General features: G+C 36.5%; 2 protein-coding genes and 1 pseudogene across 2 annotated transcripts; 2 read left to right on the forward strand and 1 right to left on the reverse strand.

The window, feature by feature from the left end:
* Positions 1–343: 343 nt before the first annotated feature.
* LOC128030500 (SH3 domain-binding protein 5) lies at positions 344–13,704 on the reverse strand. The gene is made up of 9 exons (XM_052618176.1): positions 13,425–13,704; positions 11,983–12,045; positions 10,379–10,507; positions 5,189–5,353; positions 4,981–5,111; positions 4,412–4,454; positions 3,442–3,661; positions 2,875–3,183; positions 344–1,823 (listed from the first exon to the last, which is right to left on the reverse strand). Exons 1-9 carry the CDS (start codon positions 13,503–13,505, stop codon positions 1,618–1,620), a joined length of 1,347 nt encoding a protein of 448 aa, XP_052474136.1. The 5' UTR covers positions 13,506–13,704; the 3' UTR covers positions 344–1,617.
* A 1,244-nt stretch (positions 13,705–14,948) lies between these two features.
* Positions 14,949–22,184, forward strand: LOC128030511 (28S ribosomal protein S15, mitochondrial-like; annotated as a pseudogene).
* A 317-nt stretch (positions 22,185–22,501) lies between these two features.
* On the forward strand, positions 22,502–24,479 carry LOC128030510 (cornifelin-like). Its single transcript, XM_052618201.1, has 4 exons — positions 22,502–22,670; positions 23,306–23,470; positions 23,680–23,816; positions 23,938–24,479. The coding sequence occupies exons 1-4, from the start codon at positions 22,559–22,561 to the stop codon at positions 24,034–24,036; spliced, it is 513 nt and encodes a 170-aa protein (XP_052474161.1). The 5' UTR covers positions 22,502–22,558; the 3' UTR covers positions 24,037–24,479.
* The last annotated feature ends 76 nt before the right edge of the window (positions 24,480–24,555 follow it).

The raw sequence follows: 24,555 nt of genomic DNA on the forward strand, positions 1-24,555 counted from the left end.
GTTCTTTAGTTTTTCCACCTTTTCTTAATGAAGTCATTAAGTTGATCAAAAGTGACATTAGAATAATGCCACAAAAGATAAATATTTTCAAATAAATGCTGTTATTTTCAACCGAAGACCAGAATAATAGCTGCTGAAGATTCAGCCTTGCCATCAAAGGAATAAATTATAATAAAAAAAATATATAAAATAAATAAATCAAATAACAGTAATATTCTGTGACGTAAACTACTCGAAACTTCGCAATTTTAAAGTGCAACGAAGCAAACATTTTGCTGTTTGTGTTTTCACCATGCACACATTCAAGCATTTGTAGGCTTGTTTTATAATAATGCGTCAGATATCATTTCAGGTATCATTTTATTTCAGTCTGAAAACAATTACACAAGCTTGTTGTAAACAACAAATGACTAAACGCCATAAATCACTTTAATACTGCTACAAGTTTTCTTTCCTCACCGTCGGTTCTCCAATCGACATTAACCAATAGACTAAAAGAACAAACAGATGGAGATTGTTTAGAAAGCCAAAAAAAAAAAAAAAAAGATGAGACACAAAGTCACTCAAAAACACAACACAGCCTACTTGTTAGACCTGAAGCTGTGCCATCTGTAACAAAATCAGTGGCTGCTGGATGGAACATTCAGTTATCGTCCTCTTCATCAGTGTAGCTCTGCAGGTCCTCCACCGAGACCCATCAAATAATTTCCATAAGCTTTCTGCCCCCTATCAGTTCAACAGTTGCAAGAACAGCATTCCAGATTTTTATGCTACTTGTCTTGAACAATTGTCTTGCACAACAACATAGTGAATCTGAATCTATTGCTGTCTTTCTATTTATATTGAAAACAAAAATTGCTCTTTACATGGAGAGAGAAATGGGTGGTATGCAGTGGATTTGGAGGAAGGTGAAGAAGCTTCCAGTGACCAGTATGGATCAACCTGTAGCTGCTCAGGTCCCTGGATAACATTGAGGTCCTGACCTGGGATGCAGGTGGTTGGCTTCATTCCTTGTAAGTCACCGTTACAGCGCAGAAGCACCTCTGAAGGTTTTGAGTACTTTTTGAAGATGGAAGTCTTTATGAAGCATGTGCAGGCGAGTCTGTTGAGCACGAGGCAGAAGCGAAATCATGCACCGATGTCCTGGATATAGAAGAACTCCGTAATGACTGTAACATTTTACTGCCACACAAATGAAATTCTCCATGACACGGTTACAAAGACAATCAGTGGCATAAATTAGAGTATAATGAATCTCATATGCATTTTATAAGTAAAAAGTGAAGTGCTAACGCCATCCTTACGTGTCTCGAGTCTCTCTCGATCTGGAACGTTAATTGTGTTTTACAGAGATGCTTGTCTTCTTTTCAAAGCTTAACTCGGTTCTATGCCCCCAATGGCAGATATGTCTCCTCACCACACTGTGTCACAGTTTGCCTTTCTCACACCCGTGAGATTGAGTGAAAGTTTAGTCTGAAAGTTGGTGGAACATTCTAGACAGTGAGAACAATGGGCTGCGATGACATACTGGTGAAGTGGAGGACGGGTGACTGCCAGCGCTTCTCGCACAGAATGTGAATGAATGCATCAGGTACGTTGATGTAGCAGGCACTGCAGTCACATCCCATCCAGCAGGACTGTGGCTGGGGCGGTGTGCTGAGCCTGACCCAGGGGGTCTCCGCCAACGCTTTTTCTGCTTTCATTTCGGCTAAGTTTTAGAGACAGCAGGCGGAAACGGCTATCTAGGCCAAAGGTTGTTTTGGTGTTGCTATTGTTACTGAAAACGTTGTCCAATACAGCTTCAGCACCTTCTGCTCTGTCACCTGTATGTAAAGATTAAGCCAATTAATCAAACACATTAATAACGAAGCAATTAATATTAATAACTGAAATTGTATACATGACATATATATATATTTCGATTTTTTTTTTTACATTTTTAATAATTCTACAAATATACACCATACAAATTATAATAATTATGTTACTGTATTATAAAATATAATGTATTTTTTTTTAATAAAAACTATGCATATAAATTTTTAGAATAGTTTTCATATATTTGTATTTTTACATTAGTGATATTATATAATGTAATATATTTTTATAATTATACTAAATGCAGTCTTTATGTAATATTAATTTAAAATATAAATATGAGTGATGCACGATTTTTGATTTTTGCCTATATACTATATCCCGAAATTTTTCAACTCTTTTTTTGCCGATAGTCGACGCTGATATATTTGCTTTTTGTTTGGAAATGCCAAGTCTCTCCTGTGTGGAAATTATAAGCAAATTATTTTTAATTTTGGTTAGTTTTGAACGATAACTTATTTGTTAGAATGAAATATACAATAATTAAGTAATTTTATAATGACAGTACATTGAAGCTTTGAAAAGAACTATTTTTTTTTTCCAGAAAGATGCAATAGTAACCTTAACATTTTATATTAAGGTTTAACATTTGTAGATTGTCTTAAGCAAAAGTTTAGACATTTTGTAAAGATTTTATAGCTCATAATTTGTTTAAAAAGATATTACACACATATTAATAAATCAGTATAGGCTAAATTATTTAATTTACAAGTGTCATGTTTGTGATTATTTTTTTATTATTATGTTTTTGATTTAAAGGTCAGAAGCTATAGCGTACATAAATATGTACGCTATAGCTTCTGACCTTTAAATCAAAAACATACTCATGATTTTGTGACATCAATTACTGAATTATGATTTTGTGACATCAATTACTGCATTCCTAAATAATACTTCATAATTATTCTTGATTTTTTTTTTTTTATATGTAAATTAATGTGTTAAATGAACAGCCCACAAACACAAACAACACAAACATATCTAAGAATCTCTCACCTCTCTCTATGTCACACTCAGGGGAGGAGGCGCCGCTGCATTCGCTGCGTGGGCCAAGGATGGGAGACATCAGGCTAAAGTCAGACAAAGAGACGGTGCTGGGCAGGTTCAGACTGCAGGGGCGAGAGGAGCAGGTCGGGGAGGAGGAGGTCGGAGATCCAGAGGAAGAGGAGGAGGAGGAGAAAGGACAGGGCAAGTCCAGCGGGCTGTTCGGCCCAGAACTGAAGCTACTATTGGATTGAGTCTCTGAGTCTTCCATGGACATGGCACTGGTGCTGCAGTTTTCATCCTCGTAGGACCCAGATGCCACTTCAGAAGGGGAAAGGAAAGATCAGACAAGGTGACACAGGCTCTGAAACATCCTTAAGCATTTTTAAAGGAAAAATTTGATTTTTTAAAAATAATTGTTTGGGGACTTTGGTTAAGGGGGGGGGGATGGGTGGGTTCATCGGTGTATCTATATATTGTATTATAAACAAGACAGACAGCTCCTATGTGTTATGTACAGAGTTACTACATATAGCTCTGCTTGAATGAAAATATAAGCACAAGATAACTGGTACTCACATGAAATTCCATCAGATTCGAATTTGAAGGCAGACAAGTCTTCACCAATGACACCATCACCCTCTGCCCCTACGCCTCTCTCCCGTGGGCCTATGCCTAAGGAGCGTCTGCGCTCATGGATCTCATCGGAGATCATCTCCAGGTTTCTCAGGGCTGACTTATATTCCCCTTTAGCCTGCGTCAGCTTGGTCTGGAGGTCATCCACATTCTTCTTCAGTTGCTTAAGAGGCAAGGACAGAAAACAATTAAGCTAATGTTGAAAACAGTTCATGGAAACATGGTCTAAAAATAAAAAAAACAAAAAGGCAAATAGATATTGCTATAGAATTGCTAAATGGTTTTTAATCCAGTGGCAATGTTTTTCTAGTTTAAAGCATAAAACTTTAAATTAAATTTAAACTAAATTTCTTTAAATGTATTCTTAAAATAAGATAAAAACTATTTGCCAACAGGATAAAGAAAATAAACTTAGAAACCGTTTAAAATACAGTTGATGGTAGCAACAAATGATTGGTTACCAACATTCTTCAAAAATACCTAGTTTTGTGTTCAGCAGTCATACAGCTTTGGGACAACTTGAGTAAGTGATGACAATTTTCGTTTTTGGGTTAAATGTTTTCTGAGAATGTGTTGAATTAAAGGGACAAGTTTTGTTTCATTGTGAAATTTTGTAACTGTTTGAAGAATTAAGGAATTAAGTAAAGTATTTTTTAATAAGAGAAGCTATTTAGATGGTGGAAAACAAGAAAGTACTGATACTATTTTTTGCACTTTGTTTATCATGTATTATTTAAAGGTGCTGTATGTAAGTTTTTGACTCTACTAAAGCACAGAAATACCATAACTTGTTTGCAGACATTTAAGAAACATGCTAAGGTAACGATATCTGGAAGAAAAAAAAACTCCACTCTGAGTCTATCCTACAAACAGCACCTTTAAATCTAAATTTCCATAAGTGCAGCTTAAGTACCTCAAGCTGCAAGTAATATTTGGCCTTCATTTCAAAGTAGGGCCTGTAAAGGAGAGAGGGAGAAAAAGCGATTAGAGCTACTGCAAAGACCTATAAACAGCATTGTACAAAGCACCATGGCAACTCTTCACATATGCTGACACATTAGGCAAATGCGGAGTGAGATGATAAGTAGGGTTGAGCTCCTCTATGATCCTGCTGAGTCACTATCACTGGTGAGAAACCCACCCCCAGCTGAAGTTCCCCTCAGATATTCATGGGTTTAACATAAGCCTAGCCTCACAGATGCTTGACTCTCAGCAGAAACCAATTATAGACAAAAACGACCTAGTTATCTGCTGAAATTGCTAGTAATTAAATATAACCACATCAACAGCAAAAAATAATAATAATAATAACAACAAATACAGTTTCCATTAACATATAACCTAACCACCTTCCATTTTATAATTCAGTTTCTTGGTGCCGTTTTGTGTGAAATATGCATCAGATATGTTAAGCAAAGACTATTATTAGCTTAAATGGTTTTACTGAATGCTTGTGTGTTTAACAGATTAATCTGTACATACTTAGACTTGTTGATGGAGCGTTTGAGATTCTTCTCCAGCTGTTTCATACAACTAATGGCGGCAGTGTATTTAGCAGCAGTTTCCTTGTGCAGTAGCTCACTGCGTGTTTTTATCTGCTCGGCCTCCATCACCTACAAACCAAAGCATGGATTTTTGAGTGTTTTCTTGTAGAACCCAATCTACCATCCCGCTCCTCTGCATCACTCACTCGCTGTGTTGCGTGGTTGAGCATCTCCTGCCAGGCTGAGTCAAACTGCCCCTTATCATCCTCCAACAGCCTCTGTTCAGCTAGGGCGATGGTCTCTTTGGCCGCCCGCAGTACTTCCGTGGCCCTCTGGAAGTCTTGTGTGGATCTCTGTGCTTCAAGCTGAGTCTGTGGGACAGGTAGAGGGCAGGAGCGTCAACCAGTGCTGGCAGATTGGACTAACTAAATGTACATTTTATATATATATATATATATATATATAAAATGAACATTTAGTTTTCATAAAAATCTGTACGATCTTAGATGGCCTTTGGAAAATCTATGAAGCAATCAGTGCTAGAGATGGAGAAACTTTAATCATACACAGAGATTCCTGTATGGTGACATATTAAAGCCACCCTTGAACTTTCTGTATGGTAAATTAAAGCCAGCGGTGCTAAAGCTGTGCAATCATAATCCTTTCCGATTCCTTCACTTTTTAACTTTAATCTCCAAGTTACTCCCACTGACAGAAAAGCCAGCCAAAACCTCTTAACTGCTTATCCAAACAAAACTGGATCAAATTTCCAATTCCAACCAAAGGCAAGACGACAGTTTTATACTTTGAAGCAATTTTCAGTGTAGAGAAAATCAAATAAATTGAGAAAATTCATACAAGGTTGATCTTCTGCATTAAAGCGAAATATTACTATGATATTACATACCTATCGATCTATACAAACATATATAGAGATATATTAAGCATTATAAAGTGCCTTTTAAACTAAAATTAAATTGATTATATTGGAAAAGAGCAGCATGAATATTCTACCAAATGAAGAAAGTCATACAGGCTAGTCATAGCAAATAGGGTGACTTTCACAATAAAACTGAACAGTTCAGATATGTTTGTGATTTACATCTCTACTATAAGATGAAAAACTGAAAATGTACAGTTACAGTATCAGACACTGTTAATGGCAATCCCATGGATATCCAATAATCCCAGGGATAATCCTCTATTTTTCCTCCTATCTGTCCTATCATTGGCTTTCATTCTTCATTTGAGACAGCTCAATCCATTTACTTTTTCTTTCCCAATTCCTCCATTCCCTTCTTCACTCACACACACAAGCTATTTTTAGCTCAGGCTTCAGAGTTGTCGATGTGTTGCTGCCGCATTGCCACGGTGAACTGACAGCAGGGGATCACTGCAGATGGCAGGACAGAACTCCAATCCAATCAGTAAAGGATACAGATGGATGGAAAGGCTGAAGTGGGAAGTTGAAAAATAAAATAAAATAATAAAAAAAAGAGTGTATTTTAGCATTTTACCCAAATTAACTGGAGAAAAAAGGACTTCTCCATTAATAAAAAAGCCCTCTTAAATCAAAGCTTTATCTGCTTTGTCTCCAGCTTGAATCACATTTTGACCAAAAATAATGCAGAGGCAGTCTCAAAATGAGATGTTTTGGGTCGAGAATGACCTAGCTGACATGCTGTTTTGATGTTAACATGTTAAACAATCATCCTGGTTCTGACATAACAATAAAGTCGATTATTTTACGATGCTTTTATGCATCTTGTTTAACATGGAATAACTAAATAAGGTCATTGTGGCTCTTTCTGACCTAGAGATCTTTATTGTTTAAAGATTATTGACTGAAGGCGGAAGGCAGTGGAGATGTTATGACACACAAACTGATTGCAATAATGTGTGTTCACCATTATAACGGTTTACCACTAAGAAAGCACACATTCAGTCAACCAAGCATACATTACAGTCCAATTCCCCAGTCCACAGCAGAGGTCATGAGGGCTTCTGTAAATTGACACAATTTTCTCTCTAATTCCTCTGAGTACTGTGGTTTCTCAACTTCCTGCCAACACATATGCCATGTGAGAATGGGTACAGGAAAAATAATCAATCAGAAAAAAACAAGGAAAGATGACAGGTAGCCACGGATGAGATAAAGGCATTTCCAACCATCCCTACAGTCTTACAGCCAAACATTACAGAGTATTATCTGAGGGGTTTCACTGTACTGCCTCAATATGACTCAATGTTTGACTGCCAAAATGATGTTATAAAACAGATTTTCTCCACATAACTGAGCAACACAGAACAGAATTTTGCACTCTTGCCACCAGCTTTTCAGAGCGATTAAGTCTTAAAGTTTAAAGAGGGACTGAACCATCCAAGAAAGGCTTATTGTGGTTAGAAGTTGAATTAAAGGTCTGGTTTAAGCCTATTCGATGCTGCAAATTAATTTGGGATCGTTAGGGGAGAGAAAATATACATTTTATACATGTGTGTGTGCATATATACACGCACACATATACATACATACAAATCAAAATATGTGAAAAATAATGTTATAAATGTTCAATGATCCGGTTTGTATGAAAGCAACACTTTCCTGTAGTTTAGGAAACATCTGTCTTTAACATGGCATTAGGAGAACACAAGGTCACATTTAGGGCATCCGAGCAAGTCTTAAAGTGAAGGAATTTACATTGAAACTACACGTTTTTATGAGAAGGCAGAAATGCTGCAGTGGCACCCTGAGAGAGTTCGTTGACACTCGCACATAGCTGCAGGTGTTTTACCTGTGCTGCCCATCTGACAAGAGCAGTGCCCACTTCTCAAACTCAAGTGCTGAGTGAGACCACTGAAATCATTATTTGCAGCATAAATGTCCTTCCCTGTGTTCAAGTGCACTCTGAAGACACATCACGGCTCTTCTAAAGCAGAGGAGTTCAGTGTTATATGTAGACAGAGTCTAATGTTCACAGCATAAGCGTTTCCACACTCTACATTGTGGTTATATAATGATTAGCTAAACACGAGGATGGCTAATTATTATGCAAGTTATTTACATGCAGAAGTCTCAAAAGGTACAATAGCAAAAACAGCCTGTTTAAGATTAAGACTTTTTTTTGGACATACATATACACATACATATACATATATATACATACATACATACATACATATATATATATATATATATAATTTCTAACAAATGCAGTTCATTTGAACCTTGAACCCTGAACAAAGAATCCTGAACAAAATTTATCACGGTTTCCACAAACATCAAGCAGCATACATTTTTTGAGAACTGATAACAGTAAGAAAACTGTGAATAAATTATGACAATATTACAATACTTTTTGTATAAACTCTTCCATTAATACTATCAAAATAATTGCAGTTAACCATTTAACTTCAAAATTGTATTCACCTATATAACAAGGCTCTTGAATAAAGCTAAGGTTTTCACAGATCCATCCTAGCAAAATCATATTTTACTCATATTTTAAGTATTCTGAAAGAGCCTCAAACAGTAGCTGGAAAATATATGCGAAGGAACATGTGTGTGTGTTATTCAGAAGGGCTACTAATGAGAAATATTTTCTGAATTATTAATATGGAGAATAGTGCTTGAAAATCTTTCCACCTTGAATCAGCAGACCAGTCATACACGGTGATGTTACAGTTTCCTGCATTCATTACACCTCATCACTGACTCCGTCTAAACTCAACAGTCTTCAACTGCTTTCAAAGCAGAAATATACTGACAACTGCTGCAGAGGCCTTGTGATCCATGCATTTTTTTGTAAAGAACACTGATGGACACTTGACGATCGTACAAGTGTAAACTAAACTTTAAAGTGGGCCAATCTAAACATTAAAGCACAAATAAGAAATCATATTCATAAGAGAAAATATACCAGGCTCTTGCGTGATAAACAAGCTGTTTTAATCTCTGAAAGTTATAGTACAGTTTTATGGTACGTCAGACTGTCCCCTTTAAAAACAAGACTTTTTATTCAAAGAGACACTGGAATGTATCAGATCTACAAAATGTTGTAGTCTAAAACTGCTTCTCTAAAGATAGCACAGTGTAACATCTGATAAGGGAAGTGATAAAACAAGAACTAGCTCAGAAGAAAATAAATTAACTGCAAGTATTGTATCATTTAAGTAAGGGGGGATTTCCACTGATGCTTGCAACAAAAACTGGCAACCAAGGCCATAAGTGGTTATTGGAAATGCTTAAACATACTGGAGGAAATTTAGGGGGAGACTGTCAGCGAGAGACAGTGCAGGGGTGGGGGAAAGAAAGACTTGGCAAACCACAGAGACAGACAACAGTCAAGTTCACTGCAGAGAGACACTAAAGAGGAGAGTAGAGAGAGACTGGAGGGACTAAGCATGTAGAGTATAGACAAGCCTCACATCTATTTTATACATATGAAAACCACATACAATTTCCTAATTTCTGTAAAAGACCCATAAAATCACATCAGGAGAACGTTGAGGTTTTTAATCCATGTTTTTAGCTTTGTTGCCATCTTCATGATAGTTTAATTTATCGTTTAAATGTTACAGTCTTGCTTGAAACGGTTTCAAATTAGAATAATACCAGTCAGTATAAAAGCACATCCTTCAACAGAATGAAGACAGTTTAAACCAGTTCAAATGAATTACCACCACATCTTTTATAATAAATGACTTTGGCAACCCAGACGGGATCGAGTTCCATAAAAACAGTACAGTTTGTCCCTGAGGAAAACAATAACTTCTTAGGACACATTGCTCTCTTTCACAACCAAGGAAACTGCCTAAAAAAATAATAATAAAGTGCTTTGTCAGGGAAATTGAATAGGCCATATATAATTCTTCCCTCATGGAGTGAAAAATGCAACACTCGAAACAATCTTGCCCCAGTTTCAGAGCAGGTCAACGTAACTCATTCAGTCAATTAAAGTTTACAAAGTGTTGTATAAAAATAAGACAAACTTTGCTTTTATAAAGGAAGTCAAAGCAAATGTAACTTTTACACCCCTTTCTCACCCCCTGCTTCAACACCCCAGCGTTAAAAGGACTAACTGAGATAAACTGATAATTCTGTTCTTAAAACAGCACAGGCCCTTGAAAAAAAGAGAACTTTGAGAAATTTGAGCATTTAAACATTCACTCTTTCTAAGCAAAGTTTCTGAACGAAGCCAAGCACTGGTGTTAATGCTAATGTGCCATCCGGCTTATAGCAGATAACAATATGATAGCACAGTAATCTCCAGAGAGGGATAAAAGAAAACACACCACAGACAAAACGGAGGTGTGCCAACTAAATACAGACATTGTATGGATAAAGTTGGCTTTAGGAAGATGATATCGAGTTCTTGTTTTGATTTTTATGGCCTCACCTGCCGTGCCACCCGCCGGGCCTCCCAGTATGGTTTCGATTCCTCCACCGATTTCCCAATCTTCTTCACCAGGTCGTCTAACTTCAGAGTGGCTTCCACCAGCACCGAGCGAAACTTTTGCCTGGCATCCTATGGACAGACCAAAAATAATCAATCAAATGAAAATTTTACATAAATTCTGTATAATGCTGACCACATCTGAAATTAACCGAGTTATTGGAAACACAGGGAATGATATGCAACTACATAAATATTAAACCCACTAAGAATTTATGATAAGAAAAGGTTTCAACTTGTCATGGCATTCGTGTCAACTGCTTTGCTCATAAAAAGTGCTTCACATGAAAAGGGAGTAAAATCGGTTTATTTGTAATCCAGTTTGCAAGAAGATCTGTGAAGCAAACAGAAAATATTCTTTCCACTTGCGTTGTCAACAAGCTTTTTCTTAAAGGTAATTCAATCATTATTTTATACTTATTGCCCAAGACAAAGTAATGAGATTAAATTCCATTCGTCAGAACACAGATTGATTATTTGCAATGGACAAATATTCCAGGAAAAAATTAAACACCAAGAGTTAAATCTTTGAAGTGCAACATGGCCATTGACGCAAAAGCAACACTAATTTGGTTGACAACCAAATAGCTCAATTATGGGATTCTCAGAACAGTCAGTTGGATTCATGAAACGGCATAAACAGAGATAAATATTTCTACAGCAAGAACTATTGTCATTTTCTTAACTTTTTGTGTGTGTAAAACAACCTACAATCTTACCTTAATGTCTTAAGATGGTTAGAAGTCTATAAAAACCTTAATCTTCCCTCACTAAATTTCACATTTAGTTCACATATACTCTATCACTTATACTTTATTCATTTCAACTACAGGAAAAAACTTGCTCATGTTCAGTGTGGAAGGCTGTGTTTGTGCTGATGTTTCAATATGAAGGACAAAATAAGAGTCCTGTTTAAGCCAATTAAACAATAAAACTGAACTGCCAGAGAAATCAGCAAGCAGGAGAGTATTTCTCCTTCAGTATGTTTTTACCTCACAATCAGACTACAGACTAGCTAAGTCATTTTATTAAATTATTACATTAGGACATGCCCAAACAATGAACTCCGTGGCATTGGGACAATTTAGTGTGACCAGAGTGACCACATGACTGAGCCTGAAAAGTGTGTTTTTGTCTTAACAAAAAAATTTCCTTGTTTTTGGTGTGCAGACAGTGCGTCTGGAAATGCTTTTTAATGGGGGGAAAAGGAACCAAAGAGGTATATAAAAGCAAAATGTCAAATTCCTGGTCATTTTGTGGGATAAATTAAAGCTATTCAAATGTGAATTTCTATTTTCGTAAAGCACAAAAATATATTTTTACTGGATACAAGTTCCAGTCATTTATGGTGCTCCGAGAACCCTTGAGCTATTGCATAATCCTGACATTATAACACATTCTGTTACTTGATGTGCCATGGTACAAAATCCAAACAAAGATTAACAATTCACCAGCTGATGTATGGCATTTTCCTATTAGAAAAAGTTAAAACTGACAAAATTCTTGTCTTTAGGAAAAACATATTTTGGATATTTGTACAATCATACCTCCAGCTCAGTTTCACATCTGTTGATGTCCTCTGTGGACTGATTCAGCTTCTCAAGCTCTCCCTATAAAGAAAATTCAGAGTCAGAAATCTGAAACAGAGACATATTCCACTGATGTCGGTTTTTCATAGACTGCAGTAGCACAGAGAAGAGAGAGATAAGTTGATTAATGCTTCATATATTTTGATCAAAATTACAGGACTTCATGACTACAGACCTGTGGCATTAGCATCTGTGGTCATGAAGTCATTTGAAAGACTGGCCCACCTGAAAAACATCCCTGGACCCTTGCTGGAACCCCTGCAGTTTGCTTATCGAGCAAACAGGTCTGTGGATGATGCAGTCGACATGGGACTACTACACTACATCTGTTAACTCATCAATTAACTCAGCTCTCTGTGCCCACCTCAGTCTGTCAGTGGATCGCCAGCTCCCTGACAGGAAGTCCAACCTGCAGTCACTAAATCCATCCTCTGCACTTCTATAACTGTCTGGTTCTGCTCAGCTACCTACTAAATCAGACCTTAAAAGATAGCAGTGGATAGTCCGGACTGCTGAGCAATCACTGATACACTGATGAGAACTGCTCATCCAGAACGAGTAAAAGAGCTGGAAAATAATCATTGTAAACCTTCACACCCAGGCCACTTCCTCTTTGATCTGTTGCTGTCTGGTCTGGTCTGGTGCATTATAGAGCACCAAAACGGCCAGGAATAAGAAGTTTTTCCCTCAGGCGATCCACCTCATGAACAGTTAACCTGGCAATTTATTTCAAACACATACTTCTTATTTACATTTCTAGATAACACAGCTGTACACAATTACCATTTATTTTGTATATTGTGAATTTAAAAAAAATATTTCTTATATATTATTTCCTATTCACTTATCCCATTTTTATTATGTGTGGTTTGTCTTGTAACTGTCATTCTGTTTGTGCATTGGAAGCTTTTGTCGCTAAAACAAATTCCTTGTATGTGTATAAAGCTCTTTCTGATTCTGATAATAGCTTTTTTTTTTTGGTTACTATCCAAATTCCGCATTTTTATAGTAAGTTTATTCTACAAACGTTACATCAATGGAATACGCATATTTTCACTGCGATACCAACCCTAGGGTCGCTTCTTTCAGGCGTACTGTTTGTTTTGTGAGAGCAGGAGGCTCGTTTTTCCATTGAGATCTGGCAACACTGAATTGGGGCATCAGTGCACTCAGTGCCGCAGACGAGCCGTCAATAAAAAGCAAGTTGCGGCGAATAAATCAATAATACCCCAAAGGATCATTGAGTTAATATAGCGATTAACATGTAATACGTCCGATAAGCAAAATTTGATATGAACTAATCAATTAAATAAACGTGTAAATGTAATAAGTGCATTTGAAATGATCGCTCCTTCGATCGATTGAAATGCATTTAATTAGACATATCAGCGGCAGTCTACCTGGATTCTCGGGTCCACCTCTTCTTCCTCGGGTGAGTCAAATTCTTCATCTGACCTGTTTTCCTTGTCTGAACTGTCCATTTTATTTTATTATGTTGCTAAAGAAATTAAAGGAATGCCCTCCTTTGAGGTGAATGCTAAGTATATGCGTCCGTTAGAGATTATTACACTTGAATCACCGAAATCAGTCCCCTCTGGATTCGTCAATTAAAGAGAGAGATGCAGAGAAGCACGCGCGTGTCCGGATCCACGCACTCACGCACACACACAGCTGTGCCGTATGGGAGCCGTGAAGACAACGTGAAGTCTGACCCCGCCCCCTTCGCCTCTCTCTCTCTCTCTCTCTCTCTCTCTCTCTCTGTCTCTCTCTCTCTCTCTCCCAACACCAATACTTCAGGCAGTGAGTGAATTTTAAATTGTTGACAATAACAAAAACGCTTTGTCTAAAGAGAGACAGAGAGCACTAGGCTTCCAGTATTTAACCTGATTAGTGTACAGGTGTCACGCCACACAAAATGTTGCTAATCAATATATAAACTAAAAAATACAAACTATACAAATGCTTCACATAAACACTGTATCTATACACAACTAACCTACTGACATATTTTACTATAAATATAAAGATTTGCCAATACATAAACTACAAATGCTTGGAGTTTCAGAGGAGGGTGGGGTGATTTGAGTTCAGGGCTCTCACAGCATGGGGGGAAAAGCTATTGTTCTGATGCTCCGGTACCATCTTCCTGGAGCTGGAAGAGACTGTGGGAGGGATGGGTGGGGTCATGATACTGTTGGCTTTGCTGGAGCATTGTGTAAGGAAAGTGTTCAGGATGGAGGGGAGAGGGGTTCCGATGATTTTTGTAGCCGTGTTCACTGTTTGCTAGAGGGTCTTGCAGTCTGCTGCACTAAGGTTCCCGTACCAGACATGATGCAGCTGGTCAGCACACTCTCTATGGTTCCCCTGTAGAATGTGAGGATGGGTGGAGGGAGACTTGCTCTTTTCAGCCAGGGGAGAAAGTGTGGCGCTGTTGTGCCTTCCTGGAGAGTGACATGGTGTTTGTGGTACAGGTGAGATCCTCTGTGATGTGCATCAATTCTACATCCTTTTCTCAGAGACACCATAAATCAGTGCAATGCACTGAAAGATTTCTAAAAACACTACACCTCTTTCACTCTTTCTCTCTCTTTGTTCCTACTGTTCGCTTTATTGTGTTTTCTTTTAATTAATTAATTCATTCATTCATTCATTCATTCATTCATTCATATACAGTAGGCCTATATCTTTTGTGATTTAAGATAGAAGAATGATCTTTTTTATATTAAAGTTCAATTGTAATAATATTAATGGAATTTGAATGGGAAATAACACAAAGAAAATACATTTCAACAGAACATTATGCCTAAAAAATTATGATACTATATATATATGTAGGCTATCTCTCTCTGAAAGTACAAGTGTGCAGCGTCCTGGCCTTCTAATGACAGAAGGACAGATAAAAGTATTAGATAATGATAGAACTGTACAGTCATTGTTCTGGTCCTTTTCTAGGTCATAAAGCGAAAAACGCTTTGTTCTCAGTGCAGTGTTACTGGAAACGAAGGCTACATCGATTAAATCGTCCCTCGATTGGTTGAACTTTCTGTGCATATTACTAATGTCTGTTTAAAGCCATCTTTTACTGTCTATGGTTTAAAGGTGGCGGCTTAATGTTATTAAAAATAGGCCAGTGAGCGTTGTGGATGTTCTGGGGAAGGGTTTAAGTGACAATCAGATATATAGGGCTGTTTTAACCTTTTTGGAGGTTACAGGTCTATGCTACAGGATATAGAAATATAGGGTCTGAGGGTGAGATGTATGGTGCTTCTGCCTGCCTTAAAGGCTGAAGAGCCCAGTGTGGAAGTTGGAGGAACTGAACACGCAGCGTCAGCTGAAGGCTGGGCTCTGATCCTTTGGGGTGGGTGGGGTATCCACCTCCCTTCAATTTGTTTTTTTGAAAACTATACAGATTCATCACCCAGGTGGATAAAATATTCAGTAGGTGGCGGTAATGCTCCTATGGAGTGAACGGCCAAACAACTGAAAGAAGAAGAAGAAGATGGCGGCTTACATGAACTGAAGGGGCATATGCGTTCTGGCGATTCCTATATATAATCAGAATGGTTTTAATAAAAATTTTTCGATCTACAGTGTTGGGCTTACGGACATGGAGTGTATTTTTAAGCGCAAGGAAGTGCAATACTGTCTTACCTACCTTCAAGCCGTCTCGATGCAGATTTTATGCGAACTCGACGTTAAACGGTATTTGTATACGTAAGTATTACATTTTTGACATTTGAGCTCTGACTCAACGACCAATAGACTGCTTCAGCATGCTGTCTTATATGCACATATTCACAGACACATGAGACTGTTATAGTTATTGTGATTGATGGGTTCTTTCAACACTTATCCCGTTTTTGTTTTAATTCACAGACACAATTAAGCATTATCTCTAACTTTGAGGTTGAGTTTTCATCAAGTTAGCCCAGATGGGTTTCTTATTATGGCTGTGTGTTTATATTTTCTACAGTATTTACCCCTAGGGGGCTCCAAAAGCCCAGTCACATCATCAGTGTTTGTCTAATGAGCTTTTAGTCATGTCCACATATTTTTAAACGCTAGAATTTATCCTATATGATCCTATAATACCTATCTATTTTCCAATTGTGTCATTCATCATTTGTTTGGCTCTGTCTTCTTTTGTTTTGTATTTTACAATAATTTTCTATGGACCAGTTAGGCTAAAATTACTGAAGACCAGTTGAAGGGGAAAAAAGCTAAAGATGGTTGTCATGTAGTGAGTAGCTTTATGACTAAGTGTGAATTGGCATCTCAGCAATGTGAGAAAATTAATGATTGTGGGTCTACTTTGATGTTGCAGTCTTGTTGGGGGGGGCAGGTGTACATTTGCTATTTGAGTCATGGTTGCAGTAATATTATAATAATATTTTCATTATCTACTACTAATGCATCAAGAATGAATTGTTTTATGCTTCGTAAAAGCACTGCAGTTATTTGTACTGCACATTTTGCTTTACCTGCAATACTTGACTCATCCATATTATTCTTATTAATGAACTAGTCTTTATAGTCTTGCTTTTTAGTCTTAGTTGCTCTCACAATAAAATGACAAGCACCTTACGGTATGTCCTTTGATAAGGCTGCATGTATTGTGTAGGATGATAGATGGGGTGATGAAGTAGCCATTATCTTAAGAGATCTTAATCTATGTTTCCCTTGTGGGTTTTTACTATTAACTGTCCTTTTACTGATGATTTCTTATTCAAAGTGACATAAGGTACACTTAATACATGGAAAGTCCCTCTGGAATAAACTGGGGTCACTGCTGAGTGATGGCTCATGAATTGTCCTTCTCTTTTTGTGTGTGTTTTGAAACATATGGGTTATTGACCTTGATCTGTATCTGAGATTGATCTTTAACACTACCCCTAAAGAAAAATTTAATCTGGCAACGCACTTCAGGTCCTGAGCTTTGAAAGAGATGTTGCCACTATATTTCACACGGGTTACACCTCTGTTTCCCGCACATGTTTTCTTGTATTTGGGGAAAATGTAATGTGTGGGGGAAAATGCTTTGAATTACCAGTTCCTGCAAGACTTCTGAGCTATGAAGGAGTGGGTGTATAGGGTATTTAACACCCTTAAAAGTTTATTGGTTTGATTTGTGAAACCAAACTTAAGAGATTTCCCCATGTATTGAATTTATAACTCACATATTTGCATAGAAATGCATCAGCAAAACACTTACCCATTTTTTTTGTGCCTGTAAGTCTTTTTCTTAGTAATCTGAGTTAACTAGGTCAATGTTCAGCCTTCTTTGACACTTTGCTAATTTAGTAGTACAAGTATGCTTAGCTGACGCGTTTAACCCAAAATTTAAGTGCTGTTATCATTTACTCACTCTTATGTTGTTGTTCCAAAGCTCTATGACTTTCTTTCCTCTAATATAGATATATTTTTTTATTTGAATTAAATGGTGTTTTTTTCGGCTATCCAATGGAAGTCCATGGTAAACTAAACTGTTGTCTAATGCATAAGAAAGTCATTCAGGTCAGGTTTTGAATGACATGAGGATGAGTAAATGATGCCAGAATTTAAATTTTAGGTGAATGATCAGTTAAAAGTCCAAAGTTATTATATATTTATTTAATTTATTTTGGGGGACATATTTTTTCACTATTAAAGGGATAGTTCACCCATAAAGGAAAATTATGTCATTAATGACTCGCCCTCATGTCGTTCCAACCCCATAAGACCTCCGTTCATCTTCAGAACACAGTTTAAGATATTTAAAATTTAGTCCGAGAGCTCTCAAGTCCCTCCATTGAAGCTGTGTGTACGGTATACTGTCCGTGTCCAGAAAGATAATAAAAACATCATCAAAGTAGTCCATGTGACATCAGAGGGTCAGTTAGAATTTTTTGAAGCATCGAAAATGCATATGAACCCTTTTTTTTTTTAAATAAATATAAATATAATGCAGATAAAATGCTTGAAATTGTGTAATTACTTAGTTTGTCGAGCGGAGCCAATGTTTAATGCTTATAGAAACTTTGAACGGCCATATCTCCATAATGGCACAGAGAATCCTAGCCTACACATTACATTCAAAAGGCACTAACGTGAATTATATTGTATTTATTTACAGAGGTATTCCATTTCACACTTTTGTAGTAAGTTTGTCTGTGTGTGAAGACAGACGAGCACAAATCAAAGTGAAATAAACTTCAACTGAATAAAGTTTAAAAGCAATTGAATTGAATTAAAGATAAATAAACTTCAACTTTGCTGTTCATTGCATGGATGTTTAAACATTTTGGATAATAAAGTTTATTGTTAAATGACCTGCCTCCATTACATATCTCTGTCACGTAATTATAAATGTTTGATCACCATATTTGAGTAATCATTGCAAAAATGTGATCATTATATAAAATCCGCACATCAGGTCTTAAAGGGTCAGCTGCCTATACTGATGCTGTCATTAATAATCCGATTAATTATCCAAAAAATTATCCGATCTGTGGGTCAAAAATTGTAATGTGAATCAAACCGTGAGATTTGTGATCCGTTACATAAGTATTGGTATTGGCCCCAAAAAACCCATCGGGCTCTAGAAGTCACATGAGTAGAATTATGAGTAGAATCCAAAGAAAACGTTTCCCTGACATATTCATATTTACTAACAAATTTAGCTTTTGCTTTTTTTTATGATGTTACTGTACTTGACATCATTTGATGTGCTAAATGCATTTCTAGCTGCAATATTACCATTTAACCATTAGGGGGTAAAGAGGATGAGATCAGCTACAGATACACAGTTTACACTCTCCCCAAGTGTGCTTGCAAACCACCAAAGCTATTAAACTCTAAATAGAGCCTTTTTGCTTCATGGTTTCACCAGTAATTGTCTAAAACATATTTATTTTAAGCATTTAAAATTTGAGGTACTGCTTAAAATATATAGTAAATGTAAAACTGTGTTCAGTTTCATTTGAATCCAGTGCTTTTCATTTTAAAGTTACCTGATATGACAATGCAAGAGTAATAAACAGTGTAAGAACATTTCACAAGTTTGTCTTATTTTACCTTTTTTTGACAAGTGGCATCATGGCAGTCTCACAGACGTGTCTTTTCCTTTAGTGGGTGTGCGGGAAGGATGTGGCCGACCAAATCACCCCCACCCTTAGTGACACTTTGTCACTATTGACGTGTATTAAATGTTGTTTAGCTGGAGAGGAGAGTGACTAAAGCGTTGACTTTGGCTAGTGATCTAATACTTTTAAACACCTCCTTTTTAAAGGGTTCAACATAATTTATAATTATTAAAGCAGATGTGCAATAATGGACTTGTGCACTTATGGATTATTCTTTTTTTTAATAAGCATTTTTAAAGTGACTCAGGAAATATATATTAACTTTACTGTTCATTATAGGTGGTGAAACCCTCCTAAACCAACCAGTGAGGCAGTATGCTCGGCCCTCTAGAAAGAAACAAGGTATAAGAGAAAATAATTCAACCTCTACATATACAGTCAGTTTGTTAGCATGTCTGTTTGATATCAATTTCTGATAGGACTCGTTAACTGTTTGCTTTATTTTCTTCCTAGAGTTCCCAAGTCAGCTTCAGGACCTTCATCCATCCTTGCTGAAGCATGAATATGCATCTGTCCCACTTGCACAATCGTATGGTCTTGTTTTTGTACTTTCCATTATTGCATTGAGCCACTCATACTTGTATAACACTGATTGCATGCTTGGGATTAGGAAGTACATGATTTCTTCAGACTTCCTTTATGTGCGTGAATGCAGAATGGTAGCAGTATTATGTCATATCTTTGCAGGGTGGTGAAGAAACTGCTTACGCTGGAGCTTTCAAATCATGTATGGGTTTTCATTTAGTTTTGGTTCTTTATTTAATATTTACATAATTCAAAATAGGGTGGAATAACCTCAGCTGCAGTATATTTAAAGTAACTTTTCATTTTCTAAGTCACAATAAATGGATGTTTTCACAGTCAGGGCTTTAGTCTAAGCAAGGCTTAGGCCATAGTTCAATTGGGATATTTAAGTATCTGTTTAAACATTCCTTAAAAAAAAAACATTACTGGAGTGCATCTTCAGACAAAACAATGGCACTGATACATTTTAGGAGTTTCTTTTAGTAAAACATATTTTAACTTGATTATCTGTCATAATGTGTTCCTTTTAGAGTGAAAACTTTGTTTGAAAGAGGAACAGCTTATTGCCAAGGTGCAGAGGGATAGGAACGACCGCAGCTCAACAGAAGTCAAGGGCAAGTTCTCTTTTTTTTTTTTTAAGTTGACAATCAGTGCTTTAACCTTACTGGAATCTCAGAAAATAACTCAATCATGTGGAATGTCCTTGTTTGCATTACAGTGGCGATTTTGACAGCGCGTATTCGCAACTTCCAGGAGCACTTGCACAAGCACCCTAAGGTAAACACAGCTTTTTCAGAAGCGTGACTTTTTTTAGGCCTTTTGTAAAGGTGTCAAAACATTTGTCACCACTCAACTTGATTAACACCCACAGACACAAACAGGATATCCTGTGCATATGATTGAAGCATAAGCACCCGTTCAGAAGTTTGGGATCAGTACATTTTATTTGAAGAGTTTGAAGAGTTTTGTTCAGCAAAGACACATTAAATCAATCAAAAGCAGTGCTGTTCTTTTGAACTTCCTACTCATCAAAGAATCCTGAAAAAGTGCATCACAGTTTACCATACTGATAATAATAATAAATGTTTCTTAAGCAAAAAATCATCATTATAAAATGTTTTCTGGCGGATAATGTTACACTGAAGACACTGAAGTAATTGCTGCTGAAAATTCAGGTATAATAAACATTCAAATGGAACAATTATTTTGAATTCTAATGATATTTTACAATATTACTGTTTTTACTGTATAAATAAATGCAGCCTCATTGAGCATGTGGAGTGGGGGAGTTAAAAATGAAGACAAACAATTTATATTCTAGTCGTCTCTTTCTGGTCATATTTCTTTATTGAAAATGTTCATAATTATTTTGATAAACTCTGCTTGAAAAACTGAACTTTACAGGAACCCGATGGCAAAATGTTATTGCAAAAATAGCTGAAATAAGGAAGTTAGTCGTGGGAAAAGCTTTAGAATCTGTTTGCTGAACTCACTTTATTTCATATTATGTTTAAGGATATAAATCATTGCATGTGCTAGTTTATATGAATAATTGTAAACATGCTCATGTCATAAGGCATAGTTTTATATATAATATAATAGTTTTATAATTTTATATATAAGTCCATGCAACCAAAAGCAATCATGTCTCTCTTCAGAAGACTTGCACTTAACTGCTTGTTTCATTTGTATTACTTTTACAATGGATTACTTTTTGTACTTTTTAATGCGTCAAGTTTTTGGTTGGGTGGACTTTCAATGAATGGACAAAAAGGATGAGAGAATAGTCAAAATATTTTCAGTTGTGTTCCTGAAGATTAACAAAAAAAAACTGTAAATGACGACAGAATTTTCATTTCAGAGAGACAAAGCATAACAGCATAACTCTTTTGTTATATTACATCAGGATAAAGCTAACAAAAGATGGATGCTCATGGCCATCGACAGCAGGAAGAAGAAGTTGAAGTTTCTTTGAAGGACCCAATATGATTCCTTCGGGAAGGTGTGTCGAGAGCTTGGAATCACGTACACGTTCCCTCCTGAATATTATCGGCGGGTCACCCGACGTTGGCTGGCAAAAAAGGCCTTCTGCAATAAGGTAACATTCTCAGCTCAGCCAAAATGTCCCAGTAATTTTTTTTTTTTTTTTATGTTGTTTACATAGTATTTTCTTCCACTCAGGTCTTTCAAGAAGTCCAGAAACAAAAGGCAAAGCAGAGAGAAAAACAGAGAGCAGCGGAGCCTATGGGAAAGGAGCCAACATCCTCTACAGAACCACAAGGAACTGCGGCGTAGAGTTCAGACAGCTGACAAGACGTGCTGAAAAGTCCAGAAAAACAATCTGATGCATCTTCTTTTGATTCATACGTGACTTTCAAAGAAAAACTAAACAAAACCATCATGCTCCTCATCAAATTAACTGCATTTTGTCATTTATTTTCCCTTTTCAATGGTAAATCACTTATTTCTCTTAATCTTTTTTTACCTGCATCTAATAAAAGATCTTAAAATTCATTGTTTGGTCATCATTCCTCAACATACTGCTAAAAAAAAAAATAATACTTATAATTATATCAGAATTACTTCACAGAAATCCTTTATTAGTTTCTCATACTCATTAGTTTTGAATTGGCAACTGATGAAGACCTGTGTCATATGCAAGAGACTGATGCATTGTGGTTGTGTGGCTAGTGCAAATGGTTTGGCTGCTCTCAGTTCCCTGAACTCTGTCATTTTACAAGAAATGCATGACAATCAGGTGAATGATCTGAGGTCAAACTATCAGTCCTTTACTCATGTGAGATTATATATTGATTGTTAAGAATTTTGGTAGGTCACATTTCCTATTACATCTCAGACCTCCCCCTTTTGCTTTGTGTGAAGCTTATATGCGTAAAATCGGAAACACTGCATACGAGAGTAGCAAACGCGGTGTGTTGGTGTGTCTCAACTTCCTTTTCAGCTGCAAACCCCAGATCAAGAGGCTCAGGAGAACACAAGGTACTTTTTAATAGTCTACTATTTTATGTTATAGTTTTTTTAAGATAAAAGTTTTCAAAGCTATTAGTTTCTTATATCATGTTGTTATCAGCCATATTGATTGATTTATTTATTTAATTGTTACATGTTGGTGGGATATAGACTATAAATATCTGTTAAAATAACCAGAGTAATAAGATCTGATCCAGATTTATTTTTATTGTATCTTTTTACATATTAAAATTTGTATGGGAATGTAAAATATTCTGTCCTGCAAGATTTTCTTTTTACGGTGGAGCACAAAAGAAGATTTTTTTTAATAAAAGCATTTCAGCTGCTTTACACTCACACTAAACGTCAGATAGGTCAAAAATAATTTTGGACACCACTGACTTTCATTGTATAGGGGGTCCGAAGGATTTGTTTGTACACATGAAATAACAGTACAAATTTGGAATGAAATGTGGGAGAGTAAATTATGGCTTTTTTAATTTTGGGGTTAATTATTCCTTTATTAGCACAAAACACCCAAAAAGGCTTTATTATGAAAAAAATATTTTCTTTCTAAAATGGTGACTAAGTGGTAGTTTGGAAGTGTCGTTTTTGTGTAACAATTGACAGATATGCATTTGTCACTCTTCTTACGAATCATCTAGGAAGGAAACCTCTCGAGCCATATTCTCATTTTGCTGGACTGCTCATTTTGACTGACATGTCAAACCCAGTCATCACTCAGCCCGGTGCTGGATCATACGGTACAAATGTGCAGACTGGAGAGTGGAGCACCGGTCTTTGTTCTTGCTGCAGTGACCTACTTGTCTGTAAGTTCTGAGAGCAGTCAGCAAATCATCTGAATATGCAACCAACTTCAAAGATACCATTTTATTGGCACATTTTAGCTGTGGTTTAATATTTAGCCGAGGAGGATTCATAATGTTAGACAGCTTACTGCTTTTATCAGTGGCAGTCACGTTGTTTCCAATAAAATGCATGATCTTTGAGCATTTCTCTGCATTTTTCCATTGTCTAGGTGGCCTTGGCTTCATCTGTCCGATAGCTCTCAGCTGTTACACAGCAAACAAGTACGGTGAGAATGTATGTCTAGCATGTGTACCTGGAGGAATGGCTGCAATGAGGACACACATGCGACTGACCTATGGCATACAGGTAATTTATACCACAAATTAAGGACTGGATTTCCCATGTTGCATGTTTAAGAATTATCATCCATTGCTGTCGCCACTCGTTTTGTGCATATTATACAACATCTTTCTTTTTTCCTCTGCAGGGCACAATATGCAATGATGCTTTGATGACCTGTTGCTGTGGAATATTTGAAACATGTCGAATGGCCAGAGAAATCCGTATCAGGAATGGAGAGACCTAGTGGATCCATTTTACTAATTTCAGTCTTAAGATTCTTTTATAATTTTAAAAAGCCTTCAAATTGTCATTTAAATCAATGTGTCATTTATTAATATTCTATTGATTATTAAAGCCAGGAGAATTCAAACCAGTACAGCATTCATAAACATACATTCTTTGGAAATACAAAAGCCTGACCAATACTGTTTACTTAGTCATAAAGTAGAGTGTTACATAAATGCATCTTAAAAGTCTTGAATTTGTGTTAATTCTTGCAATATTCATTTATACATTGTATGTGCTAACAATTTTCCTGTGATGCTCGAATTGTGTCAATCTGCAGCATTAATATGTTACTGTACAGGAACTGTGTGTCATATTTAACAACTACCCAAACACAGTAGGCTGTAAATGGAAATATTAATTCATACAACCAATCATAAAATAAAAAACAAAAACAAAGCACATCTTTTCAAGCTGGTTACTGTTTTAACTCGCTTGCTGTCGATTCTAATATTAGTTTTGTTTCACAAACGACAAT

Source organism: Carassius gibelio, chromosome A16, assembly GCF_023724105.1.
Source record: "Carassius gibelio isolate Cgi1373 ecotype wild population from Czech Republic chromosome A16, carGib1.2-hapl.c, whole genome shotgun sequence".
Classification (NCBI taxonomy): Eukaryota; Metazoa; Chordata; class Actinopteri; order Cypriniformes; family Cyprinidae; genus Carassius; species Carassius gibelio.